At 44.7% G+C, this 19,130-nt stretch overlaps 1 protein-coding gene across 1 annotated transcript in view; it reads right to left on the reverse strand.

Annotated features, from left to right (window-relative positions):
• The window catches only part of RBM6 (RNA binding motif protein 6), a 155,533-nt gene that overhangs the window by 104,027 nt on the left and 32,376 nt on the right, over positions 1–19,130 (reverse strand). Inside the window, exons 3-5 of the mRNA XM_045023212.1 lie at positions 16,728–18,078; positions 15,829–15,918; positions 14,565–14,634 (exon numbers count right to left, since the gene is read on the reverse strand). Coding sequence (XP_044879147.1) covers positions 14,565–14,634; positions 15,829–15,918; positions 16,728–18,078 — 1,511 coding nt within the window. The remainder of the gene's footprint in view (positions 1–14,564; positions 14,635–15,828; positions 15,919–16,727; positions 18,079–19,130) is intronic.

The following is a 19,130-nucleotide window of genomic DNA, read 5'->3' on the forward strand; positions in this document are numbered from 1 at the left end:
GAGTGAGCTGCCAAAGAATGCAGGAGCGGCATTAGCCGGTCCCACAGCATGCAAGAACACATGAATGGCTGTGTGTCCAAAGCCCAACTGGGAACCATCTTGACTGCTGGCAGCCTGCTTTTGGGCCCAATGAATAACACTGCAGCCGATTATCCAAACATCAGGCCAAGATGCTCCATCATTCCTTCCTGCAAGCATAACAAAAATGCCAGCATATTTAACAGGACAACAGTTCTATCCTTTTCATCCTGAAGGCAGCATCCCCCAACTGAGGGAGGAGGTTGCAGTCTGACTGTCAACTGCCTATAGACTGAATCACCAACACACTGTAACCTAATGCGGCTGCAGAAGCAGCTGCCCCTCTTCCAAAAGAATGGGAATCACAGGCACCTAGTTTTCAGCCCAGAAATATAATCCCCATTTTAGCACCAAAGGGAAATGGAATCTGGTCAAGTACTTCACATCTCCATGAATAAAGTAACAGCTCCCACGGGGTAGCTGGAAAGCCTGGAATACACACAAGGAAAGCAAATCCTATCATCACCACATTCCCTTAGCAAAGTCTGGGATCCTCTGCCAGCCCTATCAATTTGAAGTCAGCATCACAGATCCCAGGCCCTAATGGAGGTCACTCCAGACCAGACACAACTGAACAATCATTAGCAGACACTGCTATGCTCTCACTTGCCCAAAGCCACCAAAAAGGCAGCCATGAATAACACGTTGAAGAAAAAAGCCTTGCAACAGCTAGCACATGCACTTGGGAAGGCCTGAACCAGGTCAAACAGAATCTGAATCATGTGACACCTGGGATCTTCAATTGCAACCAACCTTTAAGATGCCTCTGAACCACAAATCCCCTGGCAATAAATCAGGGTATCCTGCAAACACCACAAGATCGCTTGTTGTGATGAACTGTGCAAGAGCAAGGGGGATGTTAGGAACAGACTTCATAGGCAGTCACTTAATTTTAGGGGCAGCTCCTGCCTGATTTTTCCATCAGTCAGACAGAGGAAGTGGAATGTCTGCCCCTTTAAGGATATCGTGACTATTACTAGGAGCTGCCACAGTAGGGTGACTGGACCAACCCAGCTGCCCCTTCCACAATAGCCAGGCATGGAAGTGGGGGTATCTGCTCCATTCATTGTATCCTCGCACACTGTTGGGGTGGCAGAGCAGCTGCTGCCCTGGGCAACCATGCCAATGCTGTTCCAGCTCAGCCCGACTCCCATCTCCCCACCAGCTGGGACATTGCTTGAGGGTCAGGAAGAGAGTAGTTTGCTTCCTAAGAGCCAAGCTCCCTCTCCTCCAATCTGAGGAAGAGACAAGCCTACAACAGACCAACAGCTTTGTGACACGTACTTGCTGAAACTCCGCTATGGGTAACACACAAAACCAGGCCCCGACAACTCCTAAAACTCAAACTTTGTTAAACCCACTTTGTACACCCCAAATATCTTTGGAGTTATAGATTTTTCTACCAACCCAAGAGCAGATTACGCAAGGACTGTGATACCTTGACCCGGTCTCAATTGCCTGAGGAATGTCGTCACAAAGTCCATGCAGATGAAGATGAAATTCCCCAGTTACACTCATCCTGAATAGGACTGGAGACCACCTGTTGCTCTTGTCCCCTAGATCTGAGGGGAAAGGGGTGACAAACCTTCCCTGCTATTATTCCAGACCTCAAGACCACAATCCACAAAGACGACCCCACTAAGGCATCTTGGGACCAGAGCTCTGAATCAGAGGCTGTCCAGGAAGTCAAGCGGCACCTCCTTCACCAGAGCGACAGGCCCAGGCACGCCGCCACTCTATGCTGCATCCTTCCCTTTTGGGCATCTTCAACAAGGCACCAAATGAAATGGCAGCCAATGGCACCTCTGCACGGCCCATGAACTGGCCAATCCCAGCTGTGGGGGATAAACAGGCAGGGGGAAAGGCCACCACACGGATTTAGCAAAAGGAATCCACAATAAAACATATCACCACATTTTAGATCCAACTCTCCCACTAGATTTCAGAGGACAAGAGCACTCAACATTGCTTCCAGCTCATTTTACTCCTCACCGCATGCAACTGTATTTAATGAGTTGGAAAGCAAAATTCAGTAACCACATCAGCAAACTGGTTGTTCATGTTATCTGTAATCTACCAAGAACATTTAAGTGCTTAGGTCTATCGAACAGTTTAATGACAAAAGCTAAACAAATTAAGACAAATATACCTGTCACCTTAATGTCCCCCAAGTGCTTAGGCTCTGCATCACATATTGGTCTCACTCAGACCTCAGCAATACTTAATTACGAAAAGAGGAACTGAGAATGAAGTAGCACCCTTCGTTCCAAGTTTATTTTAAATTTACACATTAGACTCCGGAGGTTAATGCAGCTCTTCATAGTCATATGTTTATAGTCCAAAAATATATCTTCATAAGCGATTACAGCTGTATGTTTAAGATTTTCAAGGGAATCTAAGGAATTTGGGCACCATTTGGCATTTTTGAAAATATCCAGCCATAAAGATGGATTGAAATGCTTTTAACAAATGGTAAGACAGAGTAACAGCAGCAGCAGAACAAGTACAAAGACAAGCAAAGACATTTTCATTATTTGAGCCACAAGCCTTTGTAAATTCCAAATATGCAACTGTCTATACACAAAGTTGCATCAGTTTAATTACAGATTTCAAGCCAATTTAATTAAACTGGTGGACGTGTGTGTATGGCCACTCACTGCACCTGTAATTTGCAGATGCTAGCTAAACCAATAGAAGACAAGTTTCAACTGCTATAGGTGTCCACACAAGAGTCTGTATGACCTTAACTCGATTTTAAACACATTTAATTTAAACCTGTGTGTGTAGGCAAACCCTGAGTTTAAACTTCTGTAGCAAGGTCAACTCTTGCTGGGGAAAACAGAGAAGCCTGAACTTGCTCCTTACCACGTAGTAAAATAGGAATTCTAACATTCAACTCTTTGGTTTTAAAGCGTATTTGTAAGTAATATATTCTGCTAATAGTTAGGGATCTTAAAATGTGGATTTGGGGGCAAGTTAGACACATTTAACTTCACCTGTATCCTAATATAACTTTTCAGTTAAAAAAATTTCTGGCCAATACATTGAACTAAAAAATAAAAGTGCTAATTAAAAACTTCCTCTTATGCTGCTGTCATCTAGATACTAGTATGACAACATTTACAGCAGGCTATGATGTCAACAATTTTACACCAGTATTTACACAGCGAGCAGATTCTTGAGAACACAGATCTGTCATATTAGCATCACCTGTGCAAACAGTCGGTGGTTTGAGGGCATTTGGGAATGGACAAACTTGAACCAACAATACTAATGTAGTGTGTGCCTGGGAGTGAAGAGGCTGGTAAGGCAAAGAGATGATCAGAACAAAAAAACACTGAAGGTACCTGGGAGAAAAAACTGAGTTTTTAGAGGAAGCCTTCAGTAAATCCTAATTTTATATTACCTTTGATATAGCAACACTTCAGATAGATATTTGTACTGATGCAGAGAAACCTCCCAGACCAATGAGCCACCATAAAAAGCTATTTTATTTTGTTAACTTTTTTCTCCTTCTCCCCCTCCATCCAAAAAAAAAAATCCCAACAACTTTATAAATGTTGCATTAGACTTCATGAACAGAAGTTCAGACAGGATCAACTCCTGCTGTGATTAGGTCTGCATGAATATGCAAAACACCAATGTTACTGGAAGAGATGCACAAGAGTACGCATTTAAGACTATGTAAATGGCAGCATTGCCTGAGCCACTAAGCTCACTGACTATTTAACTGAGGAAATACATTTTGTGCTCCTAATCTTTGCTAAGACATAATACACTCTGTGTAAATAATGTCTACACAAATTAATTTTTTCCCATAGAGATGTTAAAGTTTTCTTCCCGCAGAGGGTTCACGTGATGTGATGATACATTAAAGGAGACTTGATAAGCTAAACCAAAAATCAAACATTTGGCACATAATCCTAACCACCAAGATAAAGTTCTGATTTTAAGACCTTCCTGGCCCATGGCCTTTGCAGGTACTGAAGTCCAATCCCACTGCAGATAATCAGCTTCTAACACTATCACACAACGATCTCGCATTTACTGCGTGGCAACCCCATGCCAACTCCTCATCCCAGATGAACATGAAGCTTATTTATGTGGTACATGGGACACCCTTTTATAAACACAATATTGCAAAGCTTATACATTTTATTTTTAAATAGTAAAATAAACTGGTTAAAAAACCTTAAAACCATTAAATATTGTGGAACATATTAAACCATCTTTTACCCAAACCATGCCAATTCTCACAGGGAATCACTAGTACAGTGCATGCTGAATGTCAGCAGCTGATGATTCATGGTGGGACTGGAATTCAGAATATACAGGAAAAAAGTTCTTAGCATTTAATATATTCTGGGTTTATATGAATTTCTCTGCTAAACCTGTGTGCTACATAAATCATATGTAAATAAGACAGACTTCTTTAAAGCCATGAAGAGTTGGATGGAAGGGCAAGGGGCAGAAGAGATTGTTTCCTGGTATTGGATGACAGGTTATAACAGAAACCTTGTCCAAAAACTCAGATGTTGCTCCCCAGTTCTCTCCATACGCCCCCTTTACTCCCCTCCCATTCCTTTATCTTTCTGTTCCTTTGCCTTCTTTTCTGTTCTCCCCTTATTTTGAAGGAAAGGAAGGTCAATAAAATATTAAAAGTAAATAAACCAGGTCCTATTCCCCACCACTGTAGACTGAGAATACAAAACCACAAACTCTTGGCAAGGTAAAAATCTATCACTTTATTAATGATAAAATAAGTTACTGCCCCCTCTGTACTGAAAGGGTAGCACCACACACACACACAAAATACAACAACAATGCTGCACCAACAGAAAGGCACTGATGCCAAAAGAGATACCAAAAACTTTTAGAAATATGAAGGCAAACATAATATATCATACAGATTAAAACAATTTTATCCTTAAACTACAGCCAGCGCATCCTTTGAGAGAGGGCATACAGAAATGACCAAGTCCAAAGAGGCTTGAGGGGTTGACCCCTCTCGCCCCTTCACTGGAGAAGCCCCAACCCCCTCCATCATCCCTCAGCCTAGAGGGACTAAAACAGTCAAAGCTGCTAAGTACCCTGAAAGGGACAACACTTCTCCTTGCTGTGAAGGGTCACAGCCTAAAGACATGATCCCATGGGAGGGGGAAAAAAACCACAATATTGAAAGGTTGTACGTTGCAGCTTTATTAAGGACAAAATCTTACAACAGTATATACACAGAATATCCCAGATTCTAATAAAGAGCAGGGACCATCAATAAAAAATTCCATAAGAGGGTTGGAAGCTGCTTATGAGGCAAAGTGGGGGCAGAACAGGAGCCCTGAATTAAAATGCTACTAAACACTTTATCATCTCATACTTATCAAACGATCTGTGATGGGGATTTTTACAAAATCATGTAGGAAAGCAACTAATTCAATAAGAAATGTTAATTCAGGCAGAGTGCTGACTCATTAAGGGACTAGGAAGTTTCAGATTTTGTGCTGGGGAGGTGAAAATGCTGAGCACAGCTGTATTCCAAAAAAGTGTCCCAAAAAGCTGTGACAGTGTTTTATGGACAGCCTTGTCTGCTGCTGCATTTCAGGGTTGTTGTATAAATTGTTCTCTATAGCAGGGCTAATCAGTTAGTCAGGTACTTCTGCACAGAGTCTATCAACAATACATTGCCTACCTCCCAGACACCTCCCTGGGTGAGGATAAGGTGCCAGGGAATGCCTTCTACTGGCAAGAGGCGGACTACTGCAGCCCTAAAATTGCAGCAGACTTGTCAAAAGCCAATTGTCCATCCAGCTGGAAGGACCAACAAGAGCCAGTGTCGCTGTTCAGCAAGGACCAACGCTTTGGTCCTGGCCACTCTAGCTGGCTACAAACAAGATTCAATTGCTTCTCGTAGGCTGGCATTGAAAATACCTTCCCCGATCTCTGACAGGTGAACACCATCTGGGCTGAACAGCTCCGGGGATGAATACATAATCTGGTCATGCCTTAAAACTGAGATCCCAAACACGCTGCAAAATTTGGAGAGTTCCTTAATAATCATCTTCCTGGACTTCTCTACAACTCCTGGGGGTTTGTCTAACACTGGCCATGTCCTAGGCAGTAGAGTGGACCACACAATCTTTGTCTTGGGAAACATTGAACACAACGTTGTAAGATCATTTTTCATGCTCTTGATTAAGCCCAGCCTTGATTGGTGAGCCAAGTCGTTTTCCCCTAAGTGTATAATTATCACATCAGGAAAAACGCCCCTCTGCACGACAGACTGTATTAGAGACAACAACTCATCCCACAGCATGTCCTTCGTACCCAACCACGATACACGAGCCCTGATGGGGTCTATCCCTAATCGTGCTCCATATGGATGGCACCAACCCCTCTTCCACAGTGAGGTCACCACTGTGTGGCCACAAATCCACACTTCCAGAGGATTAGCCTGAGGGAGTCGAGTCACTCCTGAAAGGAAACAACAAAAGGCTTCAGTTTAGTATGATCCTGCCCCAGACTTCCTCCCAAACAATCCCCACTTCCCAGACCATCAGCTTGCCTTGAAATGCTACATGGGGTATGTGAGCTTGCAAACACGGGTACTGTGGGGCTAGCAGTGTCAGAGTAGTGGTACTTGCAGCCTTTGAGAGGTGGTGGGACAGGAAGGTGCAGCAATGCCTTGTGCAATTTCACCAGCTGCAGGCTGTGATGATGCAAGGCAGCAGTCTAAGGAGACTGCCATGTCCCTCCAGCTACAATCATGGCTGCTATGTGGGATCTGGGATTAGGTTATATTGGAAAAAAGTATGCCAAAGTGAAGCGACAACGAAGCCCTCAGGACATAACAAGCAAGAGCTCTACTTTAATGAAGAAAGGGACCACTCTCCCTTAGCATGCTCCCTGGATGAGGAAAACGGGAGAGCTTATGCCCCAACACGTGGGATGCACCCAAGAGAGAAATATATAAAATCCCCATTGACAAGGCATTAACTACTAGGTCTACCATGAGCTTTTACCAATTGAATAAGCCTTACATAGAGAACACAATTAAATTTTAACAGACATCTACTGAAATATTTCTGATGCTAACCATCCACTGCTCTGATATACGGGATAGACTGCACCAGGAAGAATCCCCTTTTTAGTTTGCCTGTGGAGCCTACGAATTGAAAAGATGGGATGTCCATGTGGCAGAGCTTAGCCAGAATGAGAAAAGTTAAATTCCTGAGTCAAGTACCAGGAAGAACTGTGTTAAACAACTGGTGTGGAATGGAGCGAAGGACACGGTGGCAGTGCACTGCACTGTCCACCTGCCAGGCCATTTCCGCAGGGCTATGGAGATCAAACACAAATTGGTGTGCTTGGTTCCAGGAAAGGAAAGCGGCTACATTAATATCATTCCCTTGCTGACTGGACTACAGAGCAGTACTCGAGGGATGCCAACAAGGGAAAGAGCTGCAGTGGTCACTAAAAATGAGACAAAAGGGTTAAAGAGGGAAAGGATTCAGTGCCTATGAAAAAAGGTAATGGGAAATGGTCTTTGGTGCTGATAGCACTCGCCAAAACCAAAAAGTATTCCAAAAATATTAACATAAAATAGAACAGCTGCTATTAACAAGCAGTTTCTAAAAGAGGTCATGCACATTGTAAGGTAGTACCATTAATTCCCTACACAGCACTATTGTTATTGGCCAATACAAATTTCCTATCCTCCACAATTGGACATTTGCACTCAACTGGTCCCTCTTCTCCTCCTACTGGCAAGGATGACACCTCTCTAGTCTCCCTCCTGCTCTGAAGTCTAAGATCATGCCACTGGTATCATGGCACATGTGCACCCTCCACCCCCCACCCCCAGCTCTGGTGCTCAGTCCTTACATGACACCCTTGTCCAGTTCTTGCATCACACATACACAGGGGCCCTTAGCATCACAGGTCTGTCACAGCAGTGCCTGTCCTCAGATACTTTTCTGGGATGCTCCCTACCTCTAATACAAATCTAGTCAGCCCCCATCCCTGCACCCAAGCCAGCCCTGTATTACTACCCAATTAAAGAGGTATTCCCAGTTCTCACTATACAACACCCTCAGGAACTTCCCGTCACTTCATCTCTCAAAGCTCTCAAAGGAAACATTTACAGGATCTCCTTGATTAAAAAAGGGGGGGGATTCATTCAAACCCCAAGTTTCCCTGCTTCCCAACATTTCTATGCAGAAATAATTTAAAATGTGCTTAAATAGGCTGCTGTAGACCTCACTTCTCCCTCTACCAACACTACCTCCACCCTGGCTCACCTGATCCCTCCAGCTCCGCTTCACAGGACTCCTCTCTGGGCGCTCCGTTCTCCACCTCGGCCAATGTGTCCATCCTCTGCAAGGGTCTCCCAGCCCGGGAAGAACTCCTCTTGGCTCCCCAGATGCGCTCGTAGAGTAAGCTGGCACATCCTCACAGGTCTACCAGCAACCTCTCCTTGGGGCTCATTTCCCCTAAACAGCTTCCCCAACCGTCGATACCAACCCTAGCACGAATCTCAGTTGAAAAATAGACCTTTCCATGCTCTTTCCACTGCAGAGAGTTTCCAGAGGAATAATTCACTTGAAAAGAAGGCTGAGGATGGTGGAGTATAGCCAACCTCATGCTCTCATTCATAACTTTGGGTTGTCTTTGTATTTGGCAAATACTGGTGCAGTGTTTCTTAAAGTAACATGACTCATAACAAGCAGCCAAAGGCCCTTTAAAATAAAGACAGCTCCTCACCCTCTGGTGGGCAGGGCATACATACAGTGATCCTGAATGTTCTGTGCACAATGGACACACAAGATCATTTCTCAGTCTTTTTGTTTTATGTTTAAACCCTACCTAGAAAAGCAGAAATAAAGATTGAAGAAAAAAGTTTGGAGGAGCTATGTCTGGGTTTTAAAGTACAAGCAGGTTTAAAAGAAGTGAAGAGTTGTATTCATGTGAGATCCCTTGAAGAGCTTCAAACTTTTCTGGCAGTGGTAGTATCATGTCAAATTTACAGAAAGTAACATGGGAAGAAGCGAAGCACATGACAAAACTGATCCAGTGGCATTTCACACATGATTAAAAGCTCCACCGCACACAACCCACAAGGTTAAGTGTCCTTGAAAACCTAGACCCCTGCTGGACTACTGGAGATCAAGTTACTCTGAATGGAGAAAAGGGAGCTATTAGTCATTACATAACCACTTCTCATGAGGCTATTCATAAGCAAATCACTAGTATCTACCAAAAAGTTAGCTCAGCTTCCACTCTGACTGGGAATACATACCGTATTTATCGGCGTATAACACGCACAGGCGTATAACACGCACCTTCATTTTAAGGGGGAAATTTCAGGACAAAAACTTAAATTTCAAATAAAGGACTTTGAACTCCCCTACCCTCTCTCCAACACCCCCTCCCTGCCCCCTTACCGCGCTGCCTGGACGTGGCCGGGCCAGGACAGGAGTCACGCGGCCGGAGGATGCAGCGGGAGCCCAGCGGCCGGAGCCAGGTGGCTGGCCGGGTGGAGCCAGGGAGGGCTGCGGCCAGAGCTGGAGCCGAGCATCCCGGTAGGTGGGGGCACGGCAGGGCCGGGGGGGGGGGTGCGGCCGGAGCCGGGCGGCCGGGGAGGGGTTGGGGGGGGTCGGGGACGCGGGGCCGTGCCGCAGCCGGTGAGGGTCGGGCGGGGACCGGGACGGGGGGGGGGGCAGGGCCGCGAACGCGGGGCCGGGAACGCGGGGGGGGGGGACGCGGCCAGGGAGGGGCGGGCGGGGACCCGGCAGGGCCGTGGGGGGGGGGGTTGCGGCCAGGGAGGGTCGGGGGGGGACCCGGGGCCTGGGGGGGGGCAGGCAGGGCCGCGGGGGGGGGGGATGCGGCCAGGGAGGGTCGGGCGGGGACCCGGGGGGGCGGGTGGTCGGGCCGGGTCGCGGCCGGGAACGCGGGGGGGGGGGTGGGGACGCGGCCAGGGAGGCCGATGAGGGTCGGGCGGGGACCCGGGGCCGGGCAGGGCCGCGGACGCGGGCCCGGGACCGCGGGGGGGGGGGGGGGACGCGGCCAGGGAGGGTCGGGCGGGGAGTCGGGACCCGGGGACGGGCCGGGCAGGGCCGCGGCCGGGAACGCGGGGGGGGGGGGGACGCGGCCAGGGAGGGTCGGGCGGGGAGTCGGGACCCGGGGACGGGCCGGGCCGGGCCGCGGCCGGGAACGCGGGGGGGGGGGGGACGCGGGCAGGGTGGCCGCGGAGGGTCGGGCGGGGACCCGGGGGGGGGGGGGGGGGGCCGCAGGGCGCGAACGGCGGGGGCGGAACGCGGGGGGGGGGGGGGGAAGGACGCGGCCAGGGAGGCCGCTGAGGGTCGGGCGGGGACCCGGGGACCCTATTGGAGGTTACTGTCATAGCTCCCAAGGTTATATCGGCGTATAACACGCACACATCATTTGCCCCCTATTTTCAGGGGAAAAAAGTGCGTGTTATACGCCGATAAATACGGTACTTCCCATCAGAAGAAGAAAAAGGGGGTTACAGAGCAAAATGGCTCTTAACTCTTGAGGAAACACTATAGACACCATTCTCAAGACATTAATTGAGCTGGCAAGACTGATACCCTCCAAAAAGATACGGCCAGAGGAAGAGCCAACAATCTAAACTATTAATGTACTTATTTTTTATAACACTATCACACACAATTACGGTAGGGGGATACAAAAAACCTGTCTGAACAAATTTTCTTGGTACCTCTAACACGTAGGTACACGCATTAGCCCAAAAGTTAGAGGTCCACCTTAACCACGTAAACATATGGAAGCTCTGAGTTAACACTCCATAAGGTAATAAGGTAGAACATATTTGGTCTGAATATTAGATGTCTAACACATATCCGTGAATGTCCTGGGTGTTTGGGTTGAACTCATAATACAGTAGTTAAGCTAGTTCTCTTGATTAGTTTCTCTATTTTTTTTAAAATCCAGGTAATTGTTGTACTGTTTATATGCCTCTTAGGCCAAACTATCTAAAAGGTAGATAGCTTGTATGCACATCAAAATCATGTACCATTGTGTCAGAAACAGTGTTCCATGATCAGCAAGTACAGAAATGAAAATGTTTTTCCCTTAATGCACATGCATCATTTTTAAAAATGCATCTTTATAAGCCTGAATAAATTAATCAAGCTACTAATCTCAGAGAAAGACTAACTACTGTAAAAACATTTTGCCAGACTAGTCTTGAAAAAAGTCACACAGCAAGGCTCACCGTGACAAAATATGATTAGGGCCCTACCAAATTCTCAGCCATGAAAAACGCATCCTAGACCATGAAATCTGGTCTTTTGTGTGCTTTTACCCTATACTATAGGGATTTCACGGGGGAGACCAGTGTTTCTTGACCGAAAAAGGAGTTGCGGGGGGGGGGTGTTCACAGTATTGCCACCCTTACTTCTGTGCTGCCTTCAGAACTGGGCAGCTGGAGAGCAGTGGCTGTTGGCTGGGCACCCAGCTCTGAAGACAGCGCCCCGCCAGCAGCAGTGCAGAAATAAGGGTGGCAATACCATACCATTGCACCTTACTTCTGCACTGCTGCGTTCAGAGCTGGGCGGCTGAAGAGTGGCAGCTGCTGACTGAGGGCCCAGCTCTGCAGGCAGCAGCCCAGGAGTAAAGATAGCAGTACCACAACCCCCCAGCAATAACCTTGCAAAGCCCACACACACACACACACCTCCTTTTCAGGTCAGGACCCCTACAATTACAACACCATGAAATTACAGATTTAAATAGCTGAAATTATGAAATTTATGATTTTTGAAATCCTATGTCCATGTAATGGACCAAAATGGACTGTGAATTTGGTAGGGACCTACATACGATAAAAAGACCTTAACAGTCATTAAACTGATCTGAGCACTAATTATGGGACATTTATTCCACACTGAGCATTATTAGCTATTGGCCACTTCCTTTCCCCAATATCTGCAGTCCTCTTCTCTCCAAGACACACTGCCAACATGAAGTGCACAATTAGACTCATGAATAACGTTAAAATAATATATAGTTCTTGCTGTGTTGACACAGAACTTGCACTCATAGAAAAGTGTATTACCCATGCATAGATGGACTTAGCACTAGCTCTTTTGAGCTATCCTGTCATTTTTTTCACCAAAATAATCAATATAGCTGGTGTGCATAGGTGTATTACCTAGCACCTTCCATAATGAAATTTGCAGCATGATGTTGCCTTTGATTGTATGCATATTTAAGCATACACACCATTACTGCAGTAGTAGAGTCCCAATCATGACTGGGCCCCTATTTCCAAACAGACTTAACTTTTCAGAAAAACTAAACTTTGAGCTCAATTTTTCAGTTTCTCAGCTCACTTTTTTTAAGTTGAGTTTACGTAAGCTTTCACCTTTTTAGTTACCTGATCAAGAAAAGATGTTTTCCACATTTTTAGAAAGTTATTTTGTTGTCACACATATTACTGATTGATAAGTTACATAACTTCTGAGATTCCTGATTGGTATTTAAATTCTTAGGCATGTTGCAATAACAGATTTTGTTTTGCATTGAATCTCAAATCTTCGGATTGTCAAAACAATGCATCTGGCTAAAGCATGGTTATCTGGACCATGAATAATTCTGCACTACTGCAGACAAGTCAATAGGAAGCAGGGCTACTGACCAATCAAATTAGAACAAATTAGCCCACAGAACATAAGCTACTTTTTTAAAATGTCAACCATTTCCCTCACCAAAAAAGTATTATTACTATTTTACAATAACAGAAATACAATTCTTGCTAAAGCTGATGATGACATGAGAACTGAAACAGAAGATTTCGTTTACAGCGTATAAGGGAAATTTGCACTTCTTGCATTAAAGTATAACTATCTGTGGGCATTAAGGCCTCAGCATGCAGCTTTAGACATTACCTCCCACATCTGGACACCTTTGGAAACTGTGGGGAAATAGCTCTTTACCAAAAGCCTAACTATACATCCAAATTGACTGGAGTTGCAAGACTTGTGAAGAGAAGCCCAGGTTGGAATTTATTTTTTACTGAAAAGAAACGACATACTCCTGAGAAAGAGAATCAGACAGAACCATGTATGTATGTGTACAAACACAGTGTTGTAGCTGTGATGATCCAAGACATTAGAGAGATAAGATGGGTGAGGTAAGAAAACATATTACCCCACACAGCTTTTCTCTGTGTACAAATATAATGCTCGGTAATTGTGGTGTTGCACTGTATTCATTTCATAAGCTTGATGATAGCCACGCTGTGTTATACTCAAGGAGGATGGAAGGGAGCAGAGAGACACTGTGAATTCCTCTGTGAATCCTGCTTGTTAGACAAAAGCAGGTGACATCACTATGGGACATCCTTTTGTTCAAGGGACCATGGAAAGGTGGAGATCACTCCTTTGACAGCTGCTCAGAACCAAAGATGCAATTAAAGCTTTCACTTTGTGAAATACTCCCTTGTTCCTGGTTCAACTGTAAATAAGTAATGCATTGACCCCAGGCATTACAACTATCCAGCAAGTAATCCAGACCAGCAATGGTATAATGCAATGGCCAGCATAGAAACTTTAGCTTTATTTATTTTATTTAAAAAAAAAAAAAAAAAAAACCACAAGAGTCTCCTTCTTTTAAGGGTTTGTAAAATGAAAAAATTCACTTTGGAGCAGAAGCTGTTCAGTATCATCAGAGCAGGGAGAGATGCTTTCAGATGGTTCCCCATTGTATCCAGACTTTTCTTTCTATTGTAATTCTAATAACATCCCCAAGAATCAGCCCTCATTCCCTACCATTGCACTTCCTTGTTTCAACACCTTTTTTTCCACCTAGAAAGGAACCCTGCAAGTCTTGTGAATACATGTCAGAAGCACAAAAAAGTGAACCAGGAAAATGAAAGAAGTCATCCTTTGATATGAGAAAAGCCATCCTAATCCAGAATCTTGTGTGTGTGTCTGTGTAAATTACATTTTGACCTGTGTTTCATAGCTAGGATGTAGGACAATAGCTTGGGATTACAAAAATAGCAACATTTGTCAGTGATGCAAGGTCTCATGAGAAGCCTATTTGTATAGAATTTTTTCCAGAGGTTAAGACCAATTGCCAAATAAAAGGATTTAACAGGCAACCTCTATTGGGGAAAAACATTGCCCACTGTGCATACAGGTTTTGCTCCTGAAGGAGTTCATCAGATAGCTTAGCTGCTTTCTGTCACTCACACATGGCTAGAGCACAGGTAGTACATGTGCTTAACCTCTGAAGTACCAAATCTGTGATTGATGCCATCAATCTTGTAGCCAGCAAGGGTATAAACTAGATGACTCAATAGGCTTTTTCAGGCCATACTACCTATGATTATGGCATCAAACAATTTAAATAAAAAGAATAAGTGAGCACCAGTCTGATAAAGTCCTTTTGATAACCCCACCCCAGCTCCCTGAGACCAGAAGCACTGAAAAAAACGTTCTCACCTGAACTATAATCTTTTAGGCGCAAGTCTTTCACAGGTGTCCCATCAGGCGCTCGGAAAGCATTGAGAATCTAAAGAGACATACCAAGAGTCCACATTAGTTCCACAGCACACATCAAACCAAGGCTACTTTAGGAAGGCAAGATAGCTTTTACTGTACTCTATTTCCTCTCTCTAACACTCTCATAAGATTTCTGTCGGTTTTGGATTCGAACTCCATTACCAAGTGGCATATTCTCCCACAGAGTCCCCTTATCATCTGAGAACTGCCTTTTAAAGAGAGAAACTGTCGTTACAGCAGAATTCAGGTGCATGGAATTTAGTTATTTAGATTTTAATGTCCTCTCCATTCAGAATGTTTTCTTCTTAATGTGTTGCAATCACTTCTCTGGCCATTTATTACTATTAAAATCACTTATCACTAATTACCTTTGAGATTGTTTTGGCCTTTATTTCCTCTAACATCCCACTATCTCAGGACACAGTAAGTTCCTCACGAGTTCTCAGGCACAGTTCTCAAGAAGTCTGATCATCATAACTGAACTAAAGAGCACTATAATGCAAGAGGCCCAGAGTCTGGAACTGCCATGAGATACACCCTGGGGCTGACTATTGGAGCTCTGTGGAAGTAACTTTTTCTACCACCTCACAGAGGAAGGCTAGCAACCAGTGTTGGCTTTTTGAGTAAGTTCAAGTGTAGTAGGAGAGGTCTCTTCTATCTCTATAGGATACTATTTTAGCACCTCCCAGCTATTGCCTATGGAGCGGCCTGCAGCTCCCTTTCTGGCTACAAGGTAAATACAGATGAGGTAATACAGGAATATAAGGCAGCCTGAAAGACAGCAAAGTGAAAAGCCTTAGGCCCACCAGACAGGCTTAAGCGATCAAGCTAAAGTGAACTACATTTCCCCACCTACGCGCACGCAAGAGTGTCACCTCTACATTACTTTCAGTGAAAGTCTCAACAACAAGAAAAAAGTAGCAACGTGGTCACCCCTAAAACCTGGGATTTCCATGCGGAAAAAATCATGAGCTAGTGTAAATTGCACTCTGCCCACCTCTTGGACACAAAAGGCCTGAAAATACATTTTAGATTTGCAATTGCTTATGTTTTTTGTTTAAAAAAGAAAAGTTGCTCTTCTTCTCTAATTAAAAATCTCTTCAGTTCTTCAGACCATGCTGAGAACTGCTTGCAACATTTGGGATGTTACATACTTTTGCTACAGATTTGATAAACTTTGGAGGAATTAAAAAAAACCACTTACGTCATCCTTTGTGGCAGTTTCAGGCACTCCTCCTAGCCGAATGAGCTTGCTTGGTTTCACATCTTTGGGGCAGGTCCTGTAATCTTGGTCCTTGAGTTCAGAATCAAGATAGTTTTACAATGGAGACACGCTTGGCCGCAATACACAAAATAACAAAATAAAGCAGGGCACAATTCATAAGCAGAATGGCTCCAAGCTGTATTGGCTGGTTGTAGCCTTTTAAACTTAGAGCTATTTCAAATGCACTTAGATTCCATAAAGAAAAAAAAAATAATTGGAGATGTACCTATCTCCTAGAACTGGAAGGGACCTTGAAAGGTCATTGAGTCCAGCCCCCTGCCTTTACTAGCAGGACCAAGTACTGATTTTTGCCCCAGATCCCTAAGTGGCCCCCTCAAGGATTGAACTCACAACCCTGGGTTTAGCAGGCCAATGCTCAAACCACTGACCTATCCCTTCCCATACATCTAATCCCAGTAAATACTTGTCTACATGCTATATCATTCAGAGTAACCCTCGGTCACTGCTAAGAAGTGGCCAAAGTCCTGGAAAAATCATGGGCTCTAAAAGATTTAAAGAAAAGTGGGACAAGCCAACATACACTTTTGTTGTGCTCCCAAAAGCAGGAGATATTTGGAAATTTAAAAAAAATAGCTTGAATTATTTATGTTGATATTACTTTGGACTAAGTTAAATGTGTGGTGGAGAAGAAATGAGTGGGGATAGAAAATTAGAGGACGAGAAGGCATTCAGGGAAGGTAGATATAGAGGGATAGGACTGCTACCCCTAGGATTTGGACGGAAATCTCCTTCGCTGCCCCTTTCCTCCATTTTTCTCATACTTTAAATAAAAAAAGGATCTGTTTTGGCTCATTCAGAGTTTTTACAAAACCACATACCTGAAGATCCTGCCTAGAATCTTTGCTGGGTTTTCCTTCCGTAAAGGACTTGCCGTGCTCATAATCAAACAGCTGACTTCCTGGCAGCCGGTGATCTACATCTCTGTACTCAATGTTTCTGTAATCAGTATCTTGTCTTCCGAGGAAATCCAGACCACCTTCGCCCTTTAGCACAAGACTAGAATCTGATCTTTGATGTTCAGTACCAGAAAGCTGCTGCTCATTCGCAAAGGTCGGCGGTGGCTCATCTCGATCTTGAAGAGGCCCACGGCTAGTCTGGAAATCTAGTGAAGACTCAATTTCAAGACCCACTCCAAGGGACTCTTCTTCTCTGGTTCTCGGCTCTGAATGTTGAAACTCTCCTTTCTGGATGCCAAAGGGAGATCTGTCTAGAATAACATCACGTGTAGACTCTTCTCTCTTGTTTGTGCTTAAGGCAGATCGCTCTCTGTCTGTTAAAGGTATAGTAGACTGATTGCGCCTAAAATCTACAAGATTCTGATCCACAGGGGGAATCTCCCTGTCAGTAAAGTCCATAGGAGGAGCCATGTCTCTGCCCCTAAAATCCTGATCAGATCGGGACTTGTGCCTATTTCTGAAATCTGAAGATGGTGTCTCCCTGTCCCTAAAGTCCAGATCAGAGGTACTCATCCCCCTTAAGTCCACGTCAGGTACATCCCTGTTTCTAAAGTCTGAATAGGAATGCTCTCTGCCCCGATAGTGTAACTCAAGCATGTCCCTTGCCCTAAAGTCAGAATGGGCTCCATCTCTACCTCTAAAGTCCAGATCAAATGAACCCCTGCTCCTGTAGTCTGATGGGAGGTCCTCTCTGCCCCTATAGTCCATGGTATGCGCTTCCCTGTCCCTGTAACTCATGCGGCTTGCCTCCCTATTTCTATAATCCATAGAAGGAACATCCCCCGCCCTGAAGTCCATAGTCGGCCCCTCTCTATCTTGGAAATCTCCAGAGTATATCTCCCTGCCCCTAAACTCAGAAGAGGGAGGTTCCCGGCCCCTAAATTCTGAAGAGGGTGGTTCCCGGCCCCTGAAGTCCAGCTGTGAATCGTCTCTGTTCTGAAAGTCAGAAGGTGGGAAGTCTCTGCCCCTGAAATCATGATGACCCTCCCCACCTCTGAAATCACTCCGTGGTCCATCTCTAGCTCCATAGGTGAAAGAAGCTTCCTCTCTGTTGGCAAACTGAGGATTGAGAAGGCCTGAGAGTGCCTGGATATCAAAAGGAAGTGATTCTCTGCCAGAGAAGTTGCCAGAGTGTCTTTCTTGAGCAAGACTATCAAGGGAAGGAGGGTATTCCCTGTTCCACCCGGGAGCAAACCTTTCTTCTTGGCTCCCACTGTAGAAATAAAGACAGTATTATTCATAACGTGCTTAGTGTCTGAACTCTACACAGAAGCATTCTTCTCTAAGCTCTAAGATCCACAGAAGGCACTGACGTTTGGCAACTTAAGATGAGGCAGCATACGACAGATGTGAAATAGTAAACTTGTGTGCTCCCATTGCACCACAGTTTCCAGAAGCACTCAACAGGGAAAACCTGCAATATTAATGGATTAATGATGGTAGTAGTCCTGCACTATACGCAGCTAGGGAGCCAAGTGAGGCTCCAAGTGGTCTATTTGCTTAAGCATCACTAGCCCCATTCTGGAGGGGTCCATTTTTGCTTTGGTTCTCTTAGCACTGATACGAATGGTTAACTTCCTAAATGGTCATGAGGTTACCTAGTCATCTCCATTAGTATGCTATGCAACAACAGTTTGTCCTCTTTGCTAGGGCCTGCCTGGTATTGCAAGATGCTGAGCACTCTCAATTCACACTAACTTCAATGGGTGTTTGGGAGTGCTCCTAGGAACAGGTCAAGTGTTCAAAACTGTGTAGCTTCCTTGTGTCATACTAGTTTCCCAGCAACTGCACCTAATTTATGTTGCTAAAGCCATGGGCTTTAATTCTCTATGCACAATGAGACTCAGGTTTTTTCTCAAGAGGTAGTTTCATAAATAATAGGTTTTATGGGGAAGGAGCAATCTGTCATTTTAGCCAAGTCTGACTCCCACGCATTTTTTAAAAACGTAAAAGGTAAACAAAAACAGAGCAAGAATCTTTAAAGAGCAATCCCAAATCCTGATAAATCAGTAGACACCTCCTCTTTGGCAATCTTAGCAAATCAAGTTCACCTTAAAGTTCACAGTGATAGAAGCACTCACCCATGGACATGTGAGATGACATTTGAATTTAGTCAAATTGTCTACGGATATATTGAAAGCAGTAATGCAAAACAATAGTTATAACTTGGATCAAGGGGAAATAAAGAATTCTCCAACACTTGAAAGAATGATGCTGGTTAATTTTCAACTGGAAAAAAAACACCAGGAAAGCACTATCATCTAG

The sequence above is a fragment of the Mauremys mutica genome, chromosome 7 (assembly GCF_020497125.1).
Source record: "Mauremys mutica isolate MM-2020 ecotype Southern chromosome 7, ASM2049712v1, whole genome shotgun sequence".
Taxonomy (NCBI): Eukaryota; Metazoa; Chordata; order Testudines; family Geoemydidae; genus Mauremys; species Mauremys mutica.